This window comes from Alosa pseudoharengus, unplaced genomic scaffold (assembly GCF_046254945.1).
Source record: "Alosa pseudoharengus isolate Yale_2024_CS ecotype anadromous, Long Island Sound unplaced genomic scaffold, YU_APseudo_1.1 YU_APseudo_1.1_scf_6, whole genome shotgun sequence".
Lineage (NCBI taxonomy): Eukaryota > Metazoa > Chordata > Actinopteri > Clupeiformes > Clupeidae > Alosa > Alosa pseudoharengus.
In genome coordinates, this window is record NW_027468848.1 from 36402468 (window position 1) to 36425124 (window position 22657).

Below are 22657 nucleotides of genomic sequence, written 5' to 3' on the forward strand. Positions count from 1 at the left end.
ATGTTGACACAAATCATTTTAAACTCATTTTCTATCCCTCTCTATTCTATTCAGTACATTGCTATGATACAAGTCTTATTGTCCTAAGACAAGTCTTAAGTCTTATTGTTTCCTCAGGTTACCATAAAGCTAACCAACATGGTACTGACCTACGACATCCAGCTGGTAAGTATGGTTGATGCTGCCATACTGGTTCTCCACCACACAAGTGTAGTTCCCCTTGTCTGAGGGCACTACAGACTCCATGATGATGGTCCACATGTGCTCCCGCACCTAAGGAAAACAGAGCCAGATGATTCAACAAGATGAGAACTAAGAACAGATGAATATTATGAATTATTCACAGAAGATATACACATTCACAAGTGATCAGCTCAATTTTTGAGATACAAATCTGTAGAAATAGTTGTAGTTGTAACATTTAGTTGTAACACATAGTTGTAACAATATTTTTCACTGTAAACCATCAAATATTTTTGAAAATTCTTTTACATTGTTTAAGATCACATGCCTGTAATCTCGACCGACACACACACAGACACAGACACACACACACACACAGACACACCTTCCTTATTAATGTTGTAAATGTCTACAAGCTTGACTGGTGTTCTGCGCTGCACAGTAACTACGTCCATTTCCAGTAGACCGGAAATGGCACACATAAGACCCTATGTGATCTAACTGGGCACTGAAATTTATACTCATTACATTGAAGTGTGTGTGTGTGTGTGTGTGTGTGTGTGTGTGTGTGTACGAGAGAGAGACCACAGCTGCTCCAGATGTGCCCTGCTTCACTGAATGCATACAGTCTGCCTTGTTTCCTCAACACCCCCATCACTTTATATATGCACACACACACACCGGCAATACACCTAAGATTTTACATGCAACAACAATAGACCCCTGCATAGCTTCAGAGAAGAGAGGGGGTTGGGCAGAGAGGCCCCCATTTACCACAAACCCCACCTCCACCCCCAACCTCCACCCCCAACCACCACCCCCAACCACCACCAGCACCACCACCAATGGAGGCCTCAGCCTGTTCATAGCAGAAAACAGAGTCCAGATGGGAATTTGGTGTGTGTATGTGTGGTGGGAGGTATGAGTGTGTGTGTGTGTGTGTGTGTGTGTGTGTGTGTGTGTGTGTGTGTGGGGGGGGGGTTGACTGAAGCGTGAGCGAACGTCCAGAACAGGGGAAACTGGCACAGTCGAGAGGAAGCACTGTAATGTGTCCCAGCTGGGAGGGGGGGGGGGGGGCAGCAAGGGGGGGGGGGGGTGGAGGTGGAGACTGAGGGGGGGGGGGGGGGTCTGTCCAGGACAAGGCAGGAGAACACCTTGATGGGAAACACAGATGCTGAGGATAGTGAGTGTGAGGGGGGAGGGGCCTTAGACCCTGAAATCAGCACTGGCCTAAAAAGTTTTATTATGGGACCAGTACACATAGTGAGTTTTGAAATGTGCTAAATAATCAGTGTTGAGTACGTACACAGACAGAGAGAAGGTGCTCTAGTGTGTCTGTGCGAGCATATCAGTGTCCATATGTCTTCAATTTGCACACGCTGGAAAAAACAACCACTGCTCCCACGTCACGCTCCCCTTATTCAGAGCTTGGATGGCACAGCACCAGGCCTTACTTGGGCGCTCTCACACGTTCATTGTGCCAGTACAGAGAGGGAGAGGGAGAGAGAGAGAGAGAGAGAGAGAGAGAGAGAGAGAGAGAGAGAGAGAGAGAGACAGGAGGAAAAGAAGTCTGTGAACGCAGAGTTGGCACCATGTTTTTAACACGATTTCAGGAAACTTAAAACAACGTCTGCTATGATTGGAAGCAGCAGTTGTGCTTGAGGTCAGTGACGCGAGGCAAAAAATAAAAAAATAAAAGGCCGCCTCCATTACCAGCAATAATTAACCAGTGGAAAATTTGACTTCATGTCTGACTGCAATTTTGTTTAATAACCGTTTAATAATTTTTCTCTGTGTATGTTCTGTCCCTCCTGTTATTTGAACGCTCTGAGAATAACACTGCACATTTCATGACCTTACAGGCATGGGAGTACGTTGGGGTTTAGCCCTCCTGCTTTAGCCCAACCTGTTTGTACGTCTGGGGACACAAATAAATATCACACATACAGTGAATCAAGACTGTTGAAGAATGCTAGATGGAAGGACGACTATAGGCACACACTTGCTTGCAACCAACACTAAAATAGGACAAAACACCATGTGCAGTGTACACTAGCTTGCAGACTTAAACCGATCCTTACTTCTTTGTCTTTTTGGGGGGTTATGAGCAAACAACTGGTTTCACAGCTGCGAAATGGTCAATAACCTCTCTTAAAACATGCATATTGAAGGCTTATGGCTGGACTCAAATCAGGCCTGCTGGGTTTTTTGAAACACTAGCCATCTGGGCACAGAGAATACTCTGCAGTAAAACACAACCAGCTGTTCTCCACGCAAACAAGCAGCAAGCGTGTCCAGGACACTGCGAATACTGAGAAAACAAAGCGGGCCCTGAAGCAGGCCTGTCTAACCAAATACAACTTCCTTTTTATGGGGTCTGGCTTCACCTTTACTACCTGTCTGTCCGCAAGGGTGAGCCTGTGGCCTGTCCATGTAAGGACACTGATCCTGGTGTTTTGGTGGAACACGTGCAACTGACACAAACATCTGCACATGTGAAATGGATAAATCCACCAGGAGTAATTTTTACTGGGAGGCAATGCTGTTCTTTTCATAACATTAAATATACAAAGGTCTCTTATGCTACCTACTACAGTTTTTTTAATGTGTATTTTTTGGTGCAAAATGTACCCAAGACAAAAACAAATCATATTATTGTAAGCGTTTTTTTTTTAAATACTAAATAAGACATCAAAAATGCACGTGGTGGTCACCAGCTACTTGGAAACCATGGTTCACCTTGAATCCACCGATGCGCTGGTCCCTTTTAAACTCCTTGCCATTCTTAAACCACTTCAGCGTTGGGGTGGGATTGCCACTGGCCTGGCAGCGAAACTTGACCGTCTTGCTGGCAGGGACGGCATGAAGCTTCTTCTCCATCCTCTCCGGTTGAGCCCACTGTGGGGGCATCGCTAAAATCAGGAGCGATGGGTTGATGATTACTCATGGCACTCATAAAGATTAAGTAGAAAGCTCCCACACACTGTCTTCATTTGCAATTGTAGCTTTTTGTAAAGTTTCAGTCAATTGCCTGATGATGGTCATCTGACCGAAACGTTGTAATAAAAAGCTACAATTGCAAATAAAGACAGTGTGCGGTAGCTTCCTACTTCCTTTGATATCGGTGACCCTGTGGTCCTTCTCCGACGCACCCGTCCCAAGGAGGTGTGCAAAAGCTCAACTTTTTCACTCATAAAGATTACTCACTCAACACTGTGCCTATTATACTGTTGAAAATATACATGAATGTGTGTATCCTTCAGTGGTCATATTTTAGTGTCATTATGTAAGGAAAGAGAATAAAAAATAGAGGTAAAGTTCTCAACCAACGGCCTTTCAAATCTAATGTGAAAGAAAAAGGCCCTTTTTGAGTTCAGAGAGACTACCACCACACTATTATTAATCACATACACTACTGACAACTTAACTATTGATACACTACTTAATAAAAGCACTCACACTGAAAGAAATGAGCTTGTAAAAAACCTTCTATATCCAAGGTCACAGTCTGAACGACAACCAGCCCCTGCTAGCGGTGTGAGGCCCCAGACAGGGTGGTGGTTTCAGCCCCGACATGGCTGCCCGCCCCCCCGCGTTCATAAACACCCTCTAGGAAGTCAAATACTAATCCTCCGTTTTCTCTCCCGAGCCTTTTCCCTTTTCACTGAGGTCGTTTCTCGTGACTGCTATGAGTCACAAGAGCGCTGTTTCCAGTGCCAGACCACTGGCCGCATGGGCAGCAAGTCACAGAGTTTGGCCTGTCTTTACCTTCAAGCTGAGAACCGAGACAACTCACTGTTGGTTTGAGTCTAATCACTTTCAGTTCCAGATGGTAACAAAATCATTTATGACATGAATTTGAGAGATTTTTAACATCAAAGAGACTTTTGCCCCCTTCCCTATTCCACTTAGACTATGTGCTTCCATCATCTCCAGACTGCAGTCTAGGAGGCCTAGCTTCTAACGTTAACGTTATCTCCAGACTGCCAGTGAATTCACCGGGTTGGTCAGTTGCTAAAGAACTTTGTTGGCATTGCATCGGTTGTAAAGACACAGCTCTGTGCGCAGTTTTCACGGATCATCATTGCCCTTGGACATTTTCAGCTGGTTTGGAAATTGGACTAATTTTAACATCACTTTTTCCCCTTTTAAAATATATTTTCTTTTTTATTTGTTTATTTGTTTTGTTGTCTGTCTTGTATGTATTGGTGTCACGGGTACGCTGGCGACTACGCCGCTCCGTCCGGCATTTTTTGTATTTGTTATTTTTTAAATGTATTTGTCTTGTCTTGATGTCATGGGTACGCTGGCGACTACGCCGCTCCATCCGGCATCTTTTGTCTTGTTGTTATGTGTCGTGTTTGTGGAGAGCTTTGGACTGCACTATGTGCATGTTAAATGCGCTTTATAAATAAATCTGACTTGACTTGACTTGACTTGACTTGACTTGACTTGACTTGACTTAAAGTTCAATGGAATAAACCTGCACGCTTGTTATGTCTAAAGGGAGCTACACAATGCAGGTCATTCAGTTTTGAATATTAAAATAAGGTAAGAAGTGATGGAAGTTGCAACACTTACGCATTAACTTCTGGCTACTGGACAGCTTGGCCTCTTCAGATGACGACTCATCCTCTTCCTCATCGTCATCTTCAGAGGACGTCAGGTCTGTTGCAAAGTCAATAAACAAAAGCTGTTATGTCTATTCTGTTGGGCAACCCATGAACACTTATTGGAATGGACTTCAGCTTTAAGCACATTTCAGAACTCAATTTGTCAAGTTAATGCGACATGACCAGGGTTGCAGAATGAAATCCAGCAGGCACCTTTGTAAACGGTTAACCAAGCTGAATGATGAAAACGCCCCAAGGAGCTTTCAACAGCGCAGGTATACTCCCCCTCATCCTCCCGGGACACATTCCTTATTTGGAGGACTTCCAAGTCCTTCTCAGTGGTGTTGGGTCCGGATGTCTGAAAAGATTCCAAGTGAAGGTCGTCAGTGGGAAAACAAAAACAACAGTGTAGAGAAGAAAGTACTGTATGTATTCTTGCTGTGCATAAAGAATCTGATTAAAAGACGATGGGCTAAAAGGACAATCCTTTCAATTTTACTCATTCACTATAATATACTCCGATAACTAAAATGGCCATGCAAATCAAAGCTAATAGGGGGTAGGGGTGGGGTGGGGGTTTCATGAGGGCAATAGCAAAACAAAACAGTGGCAGTGGCCAAGGAATTCAGACAGGACAGGACACGGGGCGGACTCTGCCTGGCGACTTTGAAGAGCGAGGGAGCGAAAGTAATGCCACTGGATGGCAGGAGAACATCCTTATTAGGCTGGTGGGGAACAGTGACAGGGGGGTACGAGAAAGAAAATTCCCAGATGTAAAAAAGTATCCAAGCACTTTCAACAACTCTGGAATTTTCCTTGAGGTCACATACAGCAAGTGTCATTAACACCAAGAGTATTAACATGTTACCGTATAACTGTTTACACTATTGTTTAAATACACAACCCACTGTTTCTCTCTCATTACTGATGGTTCCTTAGAAACCCACTCAAAAGTACATACAGCTATGTGTAAACAATATGCTCTGCAACCCATCCTCGGTATCTGAAGCATCTTTTTTTGACTGAATGTTGTACACAAGCCAGCCCTCAGGGCATCAGCACTAGAAATAGCTGAAGCACGACAGGGAGATTCCAACTATGTGGGTTAGTGACAAACCTGGGTAAGTTAACTCACGTTTAAGTGGTAAACCACCAAATAGAAGAGCTCTGTTTTACTAGGAGAATAAAGTGATAGGGCTCTTTGGTTAGGTGGTTTACCACTTACGTACCCAGGTTTGTCCCTAAACCACGTGCTTGGGCATACCCCCAGGATCATGCCACAAAAGGCCAGTCAGTTTTTCCAAAGAAACAGACAATGCTCAACTAATCTTGGATGTGATCTGTTGCCCACACTGGAGATGTTCTGAGCTAGAACAGTCTGGACAAGATGACTAAGCACCAGCTAAAGGCATGACACAGAGGCCTGGTGAGGAGACGAGACAAGACAAGACGTCCTACCCTCAGGACACGGATGAGGGGTTGACCGCCAGGACCCACATCACTCCCGTTGACCTCGACACGTTTCAACCACTGGATGCGCGCCTGACGGTCGGTGTAGACCTTGCACTCGAATTCCACATCGCTGCCCACCGCTACAGTCTGATTGGCTGGCAGGCCTGGCTGTATGATGGGCCCAGGGGGGGAATGCTCTGTAAAAAATGTAATTATGAAATATTACTGAAGTTTCTAAATACAAAGACATACAACAAAATCATTCAAAACACTGAGTAACACCAAAGAGATCTCCACTCTGTATATTGTCTAGTTCAAGACAATAACGTGAAGCAACTGAAATCTGGTTGTTGTCACCTGCTAGCTTTTGCCAGGTAGTATAGTTTTTATTTCATTCAATAGAGGAAATGGAAAAGAACAAGCCAGCTTCTTAAGTGAATTTTCAAGCGATTTTCAAGTCACAAATTCACAAAGCACAATTCTTTACTCCCAACAAATCTGGTTGACGTTAATATGCAAGTGTGTTTTCTCTCCCATTATTGCTCTCTGACTCCCTTTTTCCAGGCGGGCATCCCCTTGCTGGAACTGGGCCCTTGTGTGTTTATGCCAGGACCACGCAGCTATACCTTTCCAGCAGCTCAGCCCCAATCATCTCCACTCCGTCCTCGCAAAATTCGATTGGACCCCGAATTAGTCACAGGCCAATCACCAAGCTGGCGAGGAGCAAGTCGAGAGGGGCAGACCCAATCTAATTACGATAAATGGGTTTAGGGGGGACTGGAGGCGGCCACCTGAGTCCCCCCCCCACCCCCCCCCACACACACACACAGTGATGATGCCATCTCGGGGGGTTGGGATGGGGGAGAGGAGGGGGAGGCATGGGCGGAGGGGTAAACCAATTAGACCGACACACCGTCTATCACCAAGCTGTTGTTTGACTGCTACAAAAACAAGGCTACAGTCCTCATGGTCCGGACCCTCAGGTTGATAGGAAAGGAAGGGAGTTTTAAGTGTGGATGAAGGCCTGCAAGTACTTGCAATGTCTTGGGCAGAACAACTCAATTACACATGTCTCAAATAATAGCCAATGATAAAGTTGGGTTATAGCAGAGGTAGAATTACTTGGAGAAAGGGGAAAAAGAAGAGGCGCAATGGATGGGTGAAGGAAGAGGAAGTGTCCTTGCATGGGATTGAGATTACTTGGAGAAAAATGCAGTCTTGTCAGATAATGGGATTGCCATCACTTCTGGTTTAGAAACCTACAAAAGGTATTTTCTTAACGACTAGACAAAAAGTTTAAGTGAGCAGAATTATTTAGGGAGAGGCTAGGAGAGAGCAAGTGCAACAGATGTGTGTGAGTATGTGTGTGTGTTTGTGTGTGTGTGTGTGTGTGGGGGGGTGGGGTGGTTACTATTCTTTTCTTGCCATATGATGTAACATGCATGAGGCACGACCACCAAACGTCAGTTCTCGATTGGTCGACCTCCTCAAGTAACCCCTCCCCCTTCTTCACTCAGTGCCTCTACCTACACAAAGACCCCTCGACTCCACAATAGAAGGCCACACAGATAACCAAAAGAAGCAGGGTAGATCGAGAGAAGGCAAAAAAAGAGAGAGAGGGGGTAGAAGGTTGGGGGGGGGGGGGGGCAGCTTGAAGTGGCAGGTTCCAGGGCGAGTTGCCATGGTAACCCTAGCTGGGCCCAGTGAAGGTATTTCCTGGATTGCATATGCCTGTCAGGCCCTTAATCCCAGCAGGAAAAGGGGCCAGGGGGTAGGATCAACTTTCTCCTCAAAAAACAAAACCAGAGAGAGAGAGAGAGAGAGAGAGAGAGAGAGAGAGAGAGAGAGAGAGAGAGAGAGAGAGAGAGAGAGAGAGAGAGAGAGAGAGAGAGCGCAACATGGAAGCCAGGAAAGGGAAAAGGCACACATAGCCTTAAACTCCTACACACTAGCAGTCCAGTTTCCTCCTTCCTTCCCTTCTGCTTTCTCTTCTCTTCTGCACTCACTCTCTCTCTCTCTCTCCTCATCCCTCTCTCTCCCTCTCACAGCTAGCCTGGTGTCCACTGCGCTGATATGCTTCTGTCAACATTCCTGCTATTAAACAGGCCACAAGCACACTATAAAAACATCCCATAAAAGCTCTGTAAATGCGCCTGTCGCTTTGATGTGGAGCACAGATGGATACAGGGTTTGTGCGTCTGTCACAGTCCTGTGTTGACAAGGCTTAGAGAGTGTGACAGGCTGGGTTAATGTCCATACTGTGCGGCTACGAATATCAGAATTCACAGCTACGAATATTAAAAAGTCTTGCCTACATCTACATCCTTTTGACTAGGATATCTTAAAGCAACAGCATATGGTAATTAACTACTTGAGGTATGTTTTTATAGGCAACTACCTATAATGTCATCTTCAAATTATTTTTGATGGAATATGGCTAGGTCCAGGACAGATTAACACATGTCCTTCCCACTAGCTATTAAGGCTATGCACTAGTTCTATCTTACAGGCTGGGACACCCTGTTAAAAGGTAAGACAAGCTTTCTCTGGATGGTACTTTTAGCTATGAGCTACCTCATCCATTGACACCAGGCAGCATGTTAGACAATGCTAACTGGAAGGTTTTTGGTAGGTACTTTTAGAACCACTTTCAGGTAGTTTGTTGACCAGTCTTAGACCAAAACTTCTCAATGTGGCTTCAAAACTCCAGCCCTTCCCAAAATGCCACACCGATAACAGATTTGGCAGATGTTGGATGCTCATCTCAAAGAAAAACTCTTACATAATTGAAACATACGGATTACACCCTGGGGCTTTTTTCTCAGATCTTCTACATACATGTCTGTCAATGCAGTAGTAAGACTGTATTCACCATTCTGCACACAAATGTGTGTGGGGGGGGGGGTTTGCGAGTTAGAAAGTTTATGTAATACAGCCCTGCAGTAAGTGTTTTGGTTTAAGCATTTTAGAATTTCAGTAAATAATTAGATAATGCATTGGGTTTTGGGTAAAAAAAATAAAGAAAGTACTTTAAGAACATATTATGACAATTATGTATTATACTGGTCTGAGAACGGTCAGTCTGTCTCTAAAACATATCTCCATACGATACGGGAGGCCGCCACATATCATCTACCCGCTCCGTAAAGATGAATGCCCTTGGGTGGCGAAGTACAATCTTGCCATTTGACCTCCTGATTGTATTTTTTGTTTCCTCCCAAGTTAGCATCTCCATCCTCTTCTGTCATGTTATCCCAATGAAGCTTACTAGCTGGAACTAGTCGACGGAAGATTTAGCACAAGGTGGGAGAAAATACATTTCTAAAATTGGCGTGGCAGAATAAGGTGAATACAGTACACCAATTAAAATTAAACAATGATCTGCAGTCAACCTACAAAGATCCTACCATGTGTTTGAGTTAGTCACAAATGAACAGCTCATATAAACACTATAAACACCAAGGTCATGTAAAATAAATCCCACCAAAAGTGAGTCCACACAAAGAATAGGTCCAAATGTCTGCTACACAAAATGTCACAATTACATGCTTTGAAATCATCCCGATACTTGCACTCAGGATTTATGAAACTCAAGCCCATTCCAAAACAATCTCTGAATGTTTACTATTTTGAGTTTAAATTCAGGAGACCCAAGCACGAAGACCCCATTAGGCCTTGCATTCCACGAGCAAGTCGGGGCTCAGTTGATCCTCCTGACTCTGTGATGGGATTAAGTCGGATCCCGGAGCACATTTTCCGAGTGAAACCCAGCTGGAGGAGCTGCGGCTCTCGTGCCCTCTTCAAGCCATTTGGAACAATTGACTGACATCCTCGAAAATCAAGTTAATTACACAAAATCATAAGAGAGGTTTTTTTTTTTTACGGATTCTTTTCAAGTAAGCAAAGCACGCGATCAAGGCTGTTTTTTGGACTAAAAAGGAAGAGAGAGCTCAGGAAACAGCAAGTGAGCCACAGCCGCATCAGGGGCCTTTCCACTGCAATGACCGGCGCCACGGTGTACTTCCTGTACAAGAAAGGAAGCAATACAGTGCGAGAATGACTGCTGGGATTTCCTGACCTGAATTGATGGTTGAGTGCGAGAGAGAGAGAGAGAGAGAGAGAGAGAGAGAGAGAGAGAGAGAGAGAGAGAGAGAGAGAGAGAGAGAGAGAGAGAGAGAGAAAGAGAGAGAGAGAGAGAGAGAGAGAATGACAGAGAGAGAGAGAATGACAGAGGGATTTGGCATAGCGGTACTACAAACATATAAAAGTATAAACATATAAAAGTTTGCAGGAAGACCACACCTAGATCCTACTGATTGGAGGGAGGCAAACTTGCAAAGCCAGAGTTGAGGTTCTATGATGCTTCCCTGAATGTTGCACTTCCACATTATGTTTGCCAACCACCCACCCACCCATCCATCCATCTATCTATCCACCCATCCATCTATCCACCCATCCATCTATCCATCTTCATGCAAGAAGGCATTGCTCAGGAAACAAAATAACCAACTGCAAGTATGTGTATGTGCGTGTGCGCGTGCGTGTGCGCGTGGTAATGAATACAAGCACATGATTCACCCATCTACAGGCTGACCCTCGTTACAGGCAGTGTCCACCACGGCCCCCCAACCCCCACCTCTCCTTCTGAATGCTGACGGTGTTTGTTCACAGCCCTCCCGACTTCTTTCCAAACACAATATACACCAGGGGGGTGAGATCAGCAGCTGTCAGTGAATCATCTCCATTGTTCTCTATGGGCTGCAACCTGGCTCTGCTGTAGCCATTGCTGCTGCTAGCCACCACCAGCACGGCAGCTTTACGACAGCAGTCCCCTGCCCTGGCACAGAATACTTTTCCATCTTCCCAAGGACAGAGCAAGGACAGCTTGTGCACAAAATCCAGCAGTCCGGGGCAAAGAGTTTTCCGTAAATAAACAGAGGGGTTTTGGGGGGGGGGGGGGGGGGGGGGGGGCAGCAGACGTTACGATTTCAACACATGTGTTACATTAGAGGCAAAAGGGTGCTAGGGAAATAAACAAAAACAAGTTGGTTAATGAGCCCATGCAAAGAAAGCTCATGTTTTCAATCAGTTTGTTGAGAGAGGCAGCTGAGGATAGAGCTATGAGCCAAAGCACTGCTGCAGTGCAGCTCACTTGTTCTATCCTTGTATGGCCCTCTTACTTATATTGAGGCTTGTAAACAGAACATGGGAACAACAAGTGCAAACAGGCTCCATATGGGAAGTGTGTGTATTTCTTTCTTTTAAAATGTCCCCCTCACATAGGCCTGGCTGACACAGACCTGTGCCTTTGGACAGGAAGTGAAATCCAGAGTGAAAGGAATGCGCTGGGAAACACTATTCCCTGGGGCCCCACCTCTAGATGACTTCTTTTGCAGAGAGGCCTATTCAACTCCGTCTATAGCCTGAGGTCACCTCCTTAAGACAACAACTACCTGAAGCACCCCCCCCCCCCCGCACCCCCTGCCAACAACCCCCTCACACACACACACTCCCCCAGTCGCCACTCCTCCACCTTATCTGCTGTTAACCTTTCAAAAGGTCAACAAAATAGTCCTCCAATTCAATACATTCAATAAGTACACCTAACTTCAAATCAGTAGACACTCAGGATAGGAGACAAACAACTGTTAAAGTCACGTGACATCTGCGTGACACGGCGAGCCACACTCTTGCCTGCGATCCTCTGAAAAGAAGGAGAAGAGGAGGGGGAAATAAACACTCTCTGACGCCTGTCCGAGTTTACGAGCTCTTGACAGCTGAGCCTGTCGGTGGAGCGGCAGGAGGCCTCTGGGGCGGCGCAGAGCTGAGCCTGGCCAAACAGCCCATGTGTCAGAGGGCCGAGAGAGAGCGGGGTGGACGCCAGGTCACGCACAGGAAGTGACCATTTGGTGACAGAGCAGCAGGGGAGGAGAGGGAAGGGTTTTTTTTTTTTTTTTGGGGGGGAGGTCTGTCATTCAGGTTTGTCTATACTGAAAGTCACTCACTTGAAGGGAGAGAGAGACAGGGGAGAACGAGAGAGGGAGAGAGAGGAGGAACGAGAGAAAGTCTTTTTCTTTCCCAGAAACATGATATCTGAAGACAGTCACAGGGTGAGGATCTCTTGGCTGTGTGTTTCTTTTCTCAAGCACTTTATTTATGCCCCCCAACAGTTCACCCTTCACAACAGATACCTTTTTCATTTCAAAAAGAAGAGCACAGGAGGAGAAGCTAAGAAGGTATTTACACGGTCTAAGGCTACACATGGGAGTCATTTCATCCCCAATCTATTCCCAGGAAGTACAAATATCACCCTTTTTAGTTTGTTTGAAGGAGTCACCATAAAAGTGAGAGGAAGAGACAAAGAGACCCCACTATTTAAATGCTGTATAATTATAATGCCCCTGGTTTATTGTACACGTGGGTGGCACAGCACACGTCTGACATTTCAAAACGTGGAAACACCCAAACGTGGCCTTCCAGGCAGGGAAGAGGTGGCAGCAATAGCATCACTGGAATTTTGCCAGGAGACATTTTTCCAGATTTAGTTTCACTGGAGCTTTTTTACTCCCCCCCCCCCCTTTCTCTTTTCACTTCGCTTCACTGGGTTTATGCCACTCCCTGGTTAGACTTCTGAATTACATTACTTCAGAGGATTAGTATCGCTACAATTAGAAATAACCAGAAGAACAATGCCTTACAAAGTCTGTGAAAATCTCATATGCTTATAATGACTACACACAGTGATAGACAGTACATGCTCAACCTTGAAATGTTACCTTTGCAAAGTGGTCATGCAAGTACTGTTGATCAAAGTAACAGCAAAATAACTCCATAACAACGTAACCTTATAATTATTATTACAAAGACATTTTGTAACACTGTATAAAGCTATTTAATCAGGGGTAAATGGGGTCAAAAGGCTAAAGTTTGCAAGACTGTAAAGTACCTTCTTCAGTGATCGCAGGTCTAGCCTGAGTTTGCAACACCAGAAGCGCCAGAGTCGAGAGCAGCAACAGCAGCAGCAGTGGTGGTGGCAAGCTCCCAGTCATCCTCATCCTGCCGTGGGCTTCACAGCTGGGGAACGCTCTGGATGGAGAGATCCATCTGGGCAGCAGGGGCATCAACTCTGGACCATGCGCGTGTTGGCGGACCTACACCAAACATACAGACAAGAGAGAGACATGAGGAAGTTGCATCTAAATTAGCTTGTCTGACGTATGATGCATGTAAACGGGTAAACTCGACATGCCATGTTGCTTTGTGCCATAATGACAGTGTTGTAGCGACGTCCCTGCTAAACCCATGGCTGAGACGTGGTTGGCGTGTCTACAGGAGGACACTTTTGGGACATCCTAAATTAGCGGCAGACCAAGTGTGAAATTAGGTTCAGAAGAACAGCACCCAGAACTAACACTGAGCTGAGACTGACCAGTTTTAGAACAAATACGATTATCAGCTAACAGTGGCTGAACTTAATGACCACATGACATGTCAAGTCAAATGTACCAGGCTGGTGTCACTGCTAGATACAAACCTCTAAGTCTGTTACCCTCATAATCTTATGCCAGAGGACTCCAATTGAGTAGTCTTTATTGCCCAACACAAAGGCCGAATGCCGGTTGCACACAGCTAAAACACCAGGCGTTGCTATATGATTAGCTAACATGGACAGCATGTACTCTAGCCACTAGGATTCAAGGCTCGCCATTTCATTTGTTGACATTCACTGAGTGATAAGAGCAAAAACAGGACGCACGTTTGATTGAGTTGATAGCCCCACAAAGGCCTACCAAACAGCCATTTACATGTGTTCAGGAAACAAAAAGATAAAATGCTTTGAACTGTGTGGGAGCAAGATTAATAAGGATTTTCATTAAACAATCATATTAATATTATTCATGGTAGCAGATGTTACATAAAGTAGGCCTATACTTGGAGAGACCAAATATCTTATGTAAGACCCAACAGGAGAGTATTAGGAAAGGAGCGACATTGGACTTAAGCTTGTTTCTTGTTTCAATATGCGCAATTGTCATTAAAATAATTACACATAAGTGCTTGACGTCTAAAATGCAACTGCTGTCTACAAAATGCACACAAAAATAATTCCTCAAACTGCTGAGAGAGAGAGAATATATAACAATGTAGGCTGTTAGACTTCCGCTGCAGAGATAGAAACTGTTGACCCAGTCAAACAACGCCCGCAAATGAAAGGCTTGAGAAAGGGAGTGGGGAAAACAGTCAGAAAATGCAGGATAATATAGGGATCACTTTCACAGCAGTCTAGAGTTTCCTACAGCCAAAAGGCATATCTGTTGCTTCACCATAATTAAAAGATATCCATCCTGAATATACACCGGCTCACTTTTTTTTGTTGTTGTTGCTCTTCTGATCTAAGGCCAGGGAGGATGAGAAAAGATATTTACTCCTGAAGGTGTTCTGTTAAAAGGCAGAGCCACATGAATGAACCTTGCTCAAGGCTCAGTAGGTCCAGTGTGAGTAGATTCTAAGGAGGTACATCCATCAACCTCCTCGCATTGATTCTTCCATGACTTTGTGAAAGATTACAAGAAGCTATTAGTCATCGGCTTTGGTAGGGACGTTATGCATTCCGTTTGAGTCACACTGTTTGCGAACTGAGTGGTCACAACTGTGTCAGGGGGATACTATGGGGGCGGGGGTGAGAAATCGGAAGAAGCGCCATGTGGAATGGACTGGCCGAGGGCCCGGGTGAGTCACCTCTGACACACAGACCTGCTCGCTCAATCATGCACTGGCACCTGCCTGATGCAATTAACACCTGGCCTCTCAAAAGGCTCCGAGGAGAGAAGGAATGAACTCGATGTCTTGTCAGTCAGCCAGGACAGCCCAGCCCAGTTAGAGGCATCTATATGACACCTCGCTAGAGGAAGTGTCCCATTGCTTGTCCTGCCCATTCACAAACACAAACACCAGCACAGACTCCCCACAGATTCATCACCTCGCGGTTGGTTTGAGCCCCAAACATGACCTTTTGCCACCATTTGTCTCTCTGGCTGTCAAGATGTCTTCACCAAATTGTCACAGGGGGGTTCTGTTTGTCAAAGAACATCATCGTATGAATTCCAACATTACACAAATGTAATCAGATTGCATTAAATCGCACTGACTTGTTACCCATTCAAATAAATTGTCTCATTGAGGCCAATGGACCCAGACATGTATCAGATTGTCTTATAGAGATGCGCATCCCTAATATGCTGATATGAAAACCACAAATCAGACCTTTAACAAAAGGCACAGGGCACAGCCACTCTCTAAAACAAAGAGCCATTTCAAAACACTTCCAATATGACAATCCTGTATGTGCCTCATGAGGTTGACTAACCACTACGCTATTCGTTGAGTCACGAAGAACCTCATACTGGGAAGAAAAGTCAGAATCCCTAAAATACCTTTGCATTTACCATACACCAGCTGTGTCTCAGAGGCAACAGAGTTTGGCCTGACACGAATAGAAACTTCCACCAGTGCATTCCATTGAAACAAGAACCACCAACCACAAAGGAGGTGTGTGTGTGTATGTGTGTGTGTGTGTGTTGGGGGGGGGGGGGGTCTTTACACTATTTCACTCTCCATCGAGGACAGCCAGCCAGCAAAAGGGAAGGCTGCAGCAGCTGAGTCACCGTAAGGCCCGTGGGGGTCCAGCCCCCGGCTCTCGGCCCCGTAAGCAGTGACGCACCCCAGAGCCTGGCTGGGCTCCAGCTCCAGCCCCGGTGCGGGTCATCTGCCAGACAGCCGGAGGTCTTCAAGAGCGCTTAGCAGCGCAGGCCTGGCCAGCCCCAACTGTGCTCCCCGGAGGACCTGGTGGCCGCAATGCGCGAGGCAGGTCCGCCGCCAATAACACCCTCTTCGGTGCGCATCACTACAGCGCCCTCAACCCGCTATGAGGGACAAACTCCTTGGGGCTTCTGCAACTCGTACAAATGCATGTTTGTTACAAATGCATTAAAACTGAAAAAAAAAATCACTACAGTTGTGTAACCTTGACGTGTGGAAGAGGCTGGAGAAATTTGTTTTTGGTAAGAACTCGCAACTTACACAAATGCTTTCAATTAACTTTTTTGAGGCGAAAACTATGATTTTTTCCCCTCCATTCTGCCTACCCTATACTAACGTGGACAAACAATCTGTTAACGAAAGCTTCATATGGGGCATTTAAATGGCTCTCTATTCAGCCTTGCACTAAGCAGACAGGAAGTGCCAATTGAGAGAGCTCTTGGAGGCATGCGTTTCAGGTCTTTTCATTAGTGGTGTCTGCAGGGACCCAGCTTGACAATTAGCAGAATAAGCGCGGTGGTAAGCAGGAGGGTAGCAGCGCTGTGTCACACAGAGCTAAACAGTTGTCGACCAGAGACTTGGAGCTTAGGATCTTTTCACTAACTTTACCCCAGGGCCCCTCTGGGGTTCTCCTTCCTACGGGATCAGTTCCACATCACAACCCTGCCCACACACACACACACACACACACACCACCAACAAAACACCTGAGGTTCCACAACAAGTGCAAACTTGACTTCCTCCAAAAGCTACAGGGCACAAGCATTTATTTATGAAAAAAAGAATCAAAAAGCTAAAAAAGGGGAAAAAAGTAAAAACAAGTTGAAACCTTTCAGACTGGTTTAATTTTCTACCTAATGATATCCTTAAGCAACTGTAACTGAGTAGCAACTCACTAGAAAACCAGAATCCTGTGAATTTCTACTGGCTTTAAATATCAAGCCATCACTGAAAGCATCTCATACAAGACAAAACTTGAAACAACAGAATGCTGCCTAAAACTCTATTGATCATGTACCAATGAACAGTAGTGGAGATAGTGCCACTACTGAAAGGGAGATATCCATCTTTTTAAGAAAAGAAACAGGCTCCAGTTTCAGTCCAACAAGATAAACATTGACAGTTTATCTTGGCCAAATGCATCTGCTTCACGTTTACCTAACAACTGGCCTGCATTTTTGCTTTGAAGTATCTCACAGTGTCTGCATTACATATCAGATACCATGTCCAGGCATTTGCATGTCTCATATTAAAACAGTTAGTCTCCATTAAGTGTCTCGGAAGAGCTGACATTATAGCACTGTGGCGCTCCCATTATCGTTCTCCAAACAACAGATTAGTCGTGCGGACAGGAGAATAAACACACAGCCAGGAACATTCCTCTTATGGTCACAACCTCCCTGACGCAAAGAAAGAAATCTTTTTTCTTGCTTCTTTTTCCATTTTTAACTTGAGTTTTCCATTCATTTCTTAATAGCCGAGTGGCCGTTTTGGTGGAGGGAAAAAGCAGAATATCTCTCTTGACCTAATTCTAAAATGTGTGCTTTTATATGCTTAATGAAGTCTCTAGTCTTTTGGGGCAAAATAAAAACAATAATCAAAGTTTGTTGGCGGAAGAGGTCACGTATATAATCAGAAGCTCAAATCAGAACTTGGGTGAATTTCCATTTGACTGCTCAAAATGTTGATTTCAAGTATTTACACGATGATGCATTATGATGCTATAAATATTGCCATGACAGTCGCCAACGATCGCCAGCCCTGCGTGTGTGATGTTTTTTCGCCCCCCTCCCCCCACCCCACTCCAACCCCCCTGATGTTCCGAGGAGAGTAAGCACCAGGGCCGGCCCCTTAATTACCATCCGCAGTCGACCATGCGTAGCATTCCTGAGCTGTGGGCATTTGTTTCAGAGAGACAGCAGGTCTGACCCCGGTGGTTCCTCCCCTCCAGGGGGCCTGTCTGCCTCGCGGGGAGCCCAGAGACTGCAGCTCCGCAGGGGTGCCCATTAGGAGAGGTGCGAGGTAGACTGGGCCTGCTCCTCTGCACCCCTCACACACACTTTCACCTTACTTCTGAAAGGGGCTCAGGCTCAAGGGCTGTGAGGGATTTTTAGGATTTAGAAAAAGGAAAAAGGTCCCACCCAAACTTGTTAGGTGTCAGACATTCTACTGGTAAAAGAAGGAGGGCGGTCTGCACACTGTGGCTCCAAAACCTACTTCTTTTATTTTCTCTTTAAAAGGGCTTTCTGGGATTTTTAGGATTACACACAACAGTGTTGTATCTAAGAGCTCAAGCCACTTCCTAGACACAGAACTCAGCTTTTTAAATACTTTGGTGCACTGCTATAAACAAACATGGCTGCTCTCTTCCAAGACAGCTCAAATGTGTGAGTGGGAACACAAAACAGAAGATAATACATCCATTTACTCATCATCAACAGAGAGCAAACATGACTTTTGGAAGTATAGGCCTAATCCATCTGGCAGGTAAATAAAGAAGGATCTGGAGACCACTACAATCCAGAGGGCATTATGCAAGTATGGAGCGGTTTTAATGACATGCCTATTCTTTCAGCCATAATTTGTACTGTCACAAGCTTTATTTTAGCATTGAACTGTTGTTGCCATTTTTGTGTCTTGCAACTTCCTCCTTGCTTTTCAAGTTTCAGGAAAAGCCTTTTTGGAAAACTGTTATTAACACGACTTAAGCGACTTTCCTGTGGCAACTCTAACCCATAAATTAGAGGGCAGAACAAAATTCCACTCCACCATTCCTTGCTCTAAAATGAGAACCTCCTTCCGGAACTGTTCCCAATGGGAGCACAGATCTGCTCAAACAAACACTGCCCTCCTCCTCCCAATCATTTTCAGTCATCAGTAATTGATGCTTCCATCACACATTTTTCTACACCCTGGCATGTAAACGCCATGACTACAGACAGTGTGGGGGCTGCACCTCCACCTGATGCCAGTTCTATTGAGGGAAAGCCTTGGTAGTACTACCTTCCCAAACTATGTACAAGTATGAACAAAATACCCTTGATATACATACACAGTGTATGTCAAGCCATACAATGTGCAACAAGGGATCTTAATGCACTGACCAGCATCATGCAAAGAAAGAAGAGCATAACACCTTCACACCTGAGATGTAAACAATGGCTACCAGCATATGCAGTTAGTACATACACTGTATTCATCCGTCATTGTCATTCCAGTGCAATACACTGAACACTGCATAAGAGGGTCCACAAACACAAACTTGTGATTAAGACCTTCAAATATATTCCTCTCCAAACATCGATAGCTGTAACTGGTATGGCATATTTTAATCCAGTTGACAGATAAACACTGGACTAAAATAAAATAACATCTGGCAAATCTGGCTGTAAGCAAAAATTAAATAAAAGCAACAACAAAAAAATACCTAAAAATGCATATGCATGCAAACAAAAAAGCATGTTTTACAAATTTATATCAAATTTAACCAAAATGAGTATGGGGGGGGGCATATTGTAAAAACCATCAAATAAAAAAAATAAAAAAGCAATTTGATATAAAGGAAAGCTCAAATGTGATGCCCCATTAGAGGAAACAATGATATGCTCCAATTGCAAAATGACAAGCACAAAACACAATCATTTGCTGACACACAGAGAGTATTGCAGGTAGTCATCAGGGCAATTTTCCATTATTGCATTTATGTTATTACAACTTTGGATACATTACCAGCACTGCCATCAAACAGCAAACAGTGAATGAGTGAGGAAAAGTGTGCACATCAGAGCCCTCAATTTGGAAGAAACATGAACAGTGGTAGCCTACAATCTGGTTGAAGTACAATGTGAAGAATTTCTTAAGACAAACGCCAGTAGATAGACCTTTAACATTAGCAGCCATTTCACGTCAAAACATAATTTCTGGCATAGGATGAATCTTGGCAATAGGCTAGGCATCCTTTTAAGAAATGGGGGCATACGGGTGTGGACACTTAGACCTGATGACAAAATACATTTCCAAATGAAAAACCTCACATGACAAAGATTGTAGGCTTAATGTGTGAAATGAATTGCATAACCCGGCAATCTCACCCTCTGTTTTCGTATTTAACATGCAAATGACCGCGACCCCAGTTCAATTGTTCAATTGAAATGGTTGAACTGCGTCGGGAGGGGGGCATGGGGCCATGTGGACTAAGAAAAAAGAATAATCGGAAAACATGAAGTGATGCTCTTCAATTCCTAAGATGAATAGTCAAATGTATCATTGGCAAAAGTTATTAAATAAAACAGTTTAACCACTGGTCCTTGGCCAATTGGTCATCTCTGAATGCGCAGCTGAGTAGGGACATTGCATTTTACAAATGAATTTGCCTCTGTGAAATATTCCAATTAAAGCAAAATGTAACGAACTGCAAAACGCGAGAGTCGAAAAACGTCCGCGCAGCACACCGCCAAAAGTTGATGGAGACCACTTGAAATGCTCTAGGCAATGGTTATCTCAACCGGAATTCAACCTACTCAGGTTATCACACGTCTCCGGAGAGAACGGCTGCCCATCAATACAAACATGAATCCTAGCATCCGCTTGTTGGTAGACGCAATAGAGATGAAGGAATGGGCTATATACAGGCTTACCGCACGGTCTCCTCCGTCCTCAAAGTCTCAAAGAAACACGTAGTCAAAGTTACAAATCTGTTCACTACGTGCAATCACACACACAAGGGAAAACAGTCGCGAAACGAGCACCACCAAGCATGCATGGGCTCTGAAAGTTAGTTTGATCAAAACGATCTGTATAACCAAAACGCGTATTTAAATATAGGCCTATCACACAAGTATCTGTAACTCAATGGTAAACATCAAAGTAGGATATTACCTTGAGAGAGAAATACAGAAGTTCCTCCTAATTCCCTTTTTTTTGTTCTGGAGAAGGTTTATCCGATAGCAGCAACTTTAGTGACCAGTCCTTCGGTTCATAAATCCATTTAAAACGTATGTTCCATTTAGTAGTTCTCAGGGTTAAAACTATAGGAAAAGGCTGAAAAACGATTGGAAATGTTGATACCACAACAAAGATTAGATTTTAATTTAAGTCGCCTTTAGTCTTCACTATCACGGGGCGAGTTGTAGCGCGTACCCTCGACCTCCCCAAAAGTGGAGAAGAAACAAATGAGATTCCGGGCTCAAGGAAACCTCCTACCATCGCTCAGAGACTACTTACATCACCGAATTTAAAACCTGGCTCCCCCTGCCATTCGAAACACCTCAGTGCCCAACAGCACCATTTGCATTATGGGATTGTAGTCTGCGAGGGAGTGTGATATAAAATCGCCTGATGAAGACATTGATATGAGATTTAGTAAACAGTTTTGCAAATAAATTAGGTTTACCAGATGTCTTGTCCATTATCTGCATTTCTAATTATTTATAGTAGAGACAAACCCATACATTTAGTTAACATTTCAGTTAATAAAACATTGTATTTTAAGAGCTTTCATAATAATAGATACTTGTTGTTAATCATCAATAATTTTCACTTATAATATACTCATCTGTTAAGAGGAAACTTTTTTTATCACCACAACAGAATAGTTTTACATTTGTAAAGGCTTGTAACAATTACACAAAAATACTAACCTCATCATAGAAATGTCAAGGATGCAGTTCTTCAGTGTAGATACCTTTCATTAGGACAGGTAGAACACGCTGCAGACTTAAATGATCAATTACACTTGGTTTTCTGTGCTATGTGTTCGCCCCAATGGTCAAGGAAAAACACACCAGCTCTGATCCTTTGTGCAGTGAGCCTTACAAATCAGATCCTTCTGGATTATTTCCTTGACTTGACACAAGTAGATGCTATCAGTGATTCATTTTCGACCATCTCATTTCCTCCGTGTTGTGTTTACAGAGGTGTAATTAGCTGTCTTACACCCCCAGTGGACATCATCTGGTCTGTGAAGCAGTGTGACTCTTCACTGAACCCTGCCTAAGCCAATCATGTGCACTGAGAACAGCATGGAGGCTCAGGGACAGCATACTCTCTCCTCTGCTGACACCCCTGAGAAACACAATTTGGTTGTTTGGGAAATATAGTGGAAGAGTCACAGGTGAGCAAGTTTAGTTTGTATCGGTCAGAATATGAATAATGAAAAATACAGGCAATTTTACCTTATTATTGGAATATATGAAAGTTTGAAATTGAATCCGGCACCCTGTTTGATGTCAACATTAATTTGTAGTGTCAGACACATTTTCAAAACTGCTCCCAGAAAGTACAAAATACCTCTCTTTCCCCTCCTTTCTCCTTACACTGGGGTCCAGCCTGAATTCTGTTAAAATGCTGAGGACATAAAGATCTTCCACTGGAACAGGAAATGGTTCCTGAGCCTTATTACTGGGAAAGGCAAAACGAAAGAATAAATCTAGCTAATTGTCCATTATCCTGACTCTTATTTTTTGGAGGGCAAACAGGCCACTCTGAAAGGGTCCCATTGACCTACTAAAGAGGGCTTATCACCAAATATTGCAATGAATAGAGGTGGCAATGAGGTGTGAACCAAGCCTACAAAGACTAATGAGAGACAT

The 22657-nt window shown here is 44.3% G+C and overlaps 1 protein-coding gene across 2 annotated transcripts in view; it reads right to left on the reverse strand.

Moving 5' to 3' along the window:
* LOC143105539 (fibroblast growth factor receptor 1-A-like) overlaps positions 1–21241 on the reverse strand; it is a 37069-nt gene extending 15828 nt beyond the window's left edge. The window contains exons 1-7 of one of the 2 annotated variants that reach the window (XM_076269528.1): positions 20946–21241; positions 13195–13399; positions 6255–6445; positions 5010–5154; positions 4765–4851; positions 2923–3095; positions 150–273 (exon numbers count right to left, since the gene is read on the reverse strand). In XM_076269528.1, the coding sequence (XP_076125643.1) occupies positions 150–273; positions 2923–3095; positions 4765–4851; positions 5010–5154; positions 6255–6445; positions 13195–13369 (895 nt within the window). In that variant the 5' untranslated portion in view covers positions 13370–13399; positions 20946–21241. The remainder of the gene's footprint in view (positions 1–149; positions 274–2922; positions 3096–4764; positions 4852–5009; positions 5155–6254; positions 6446–13194; positions 13400–20945) is intronic. The other variant, XM_076269529.1, reaches the window with a different exon arrangement.
* Positions 21242–22657: the final 1416 nt, after the last annotated feature.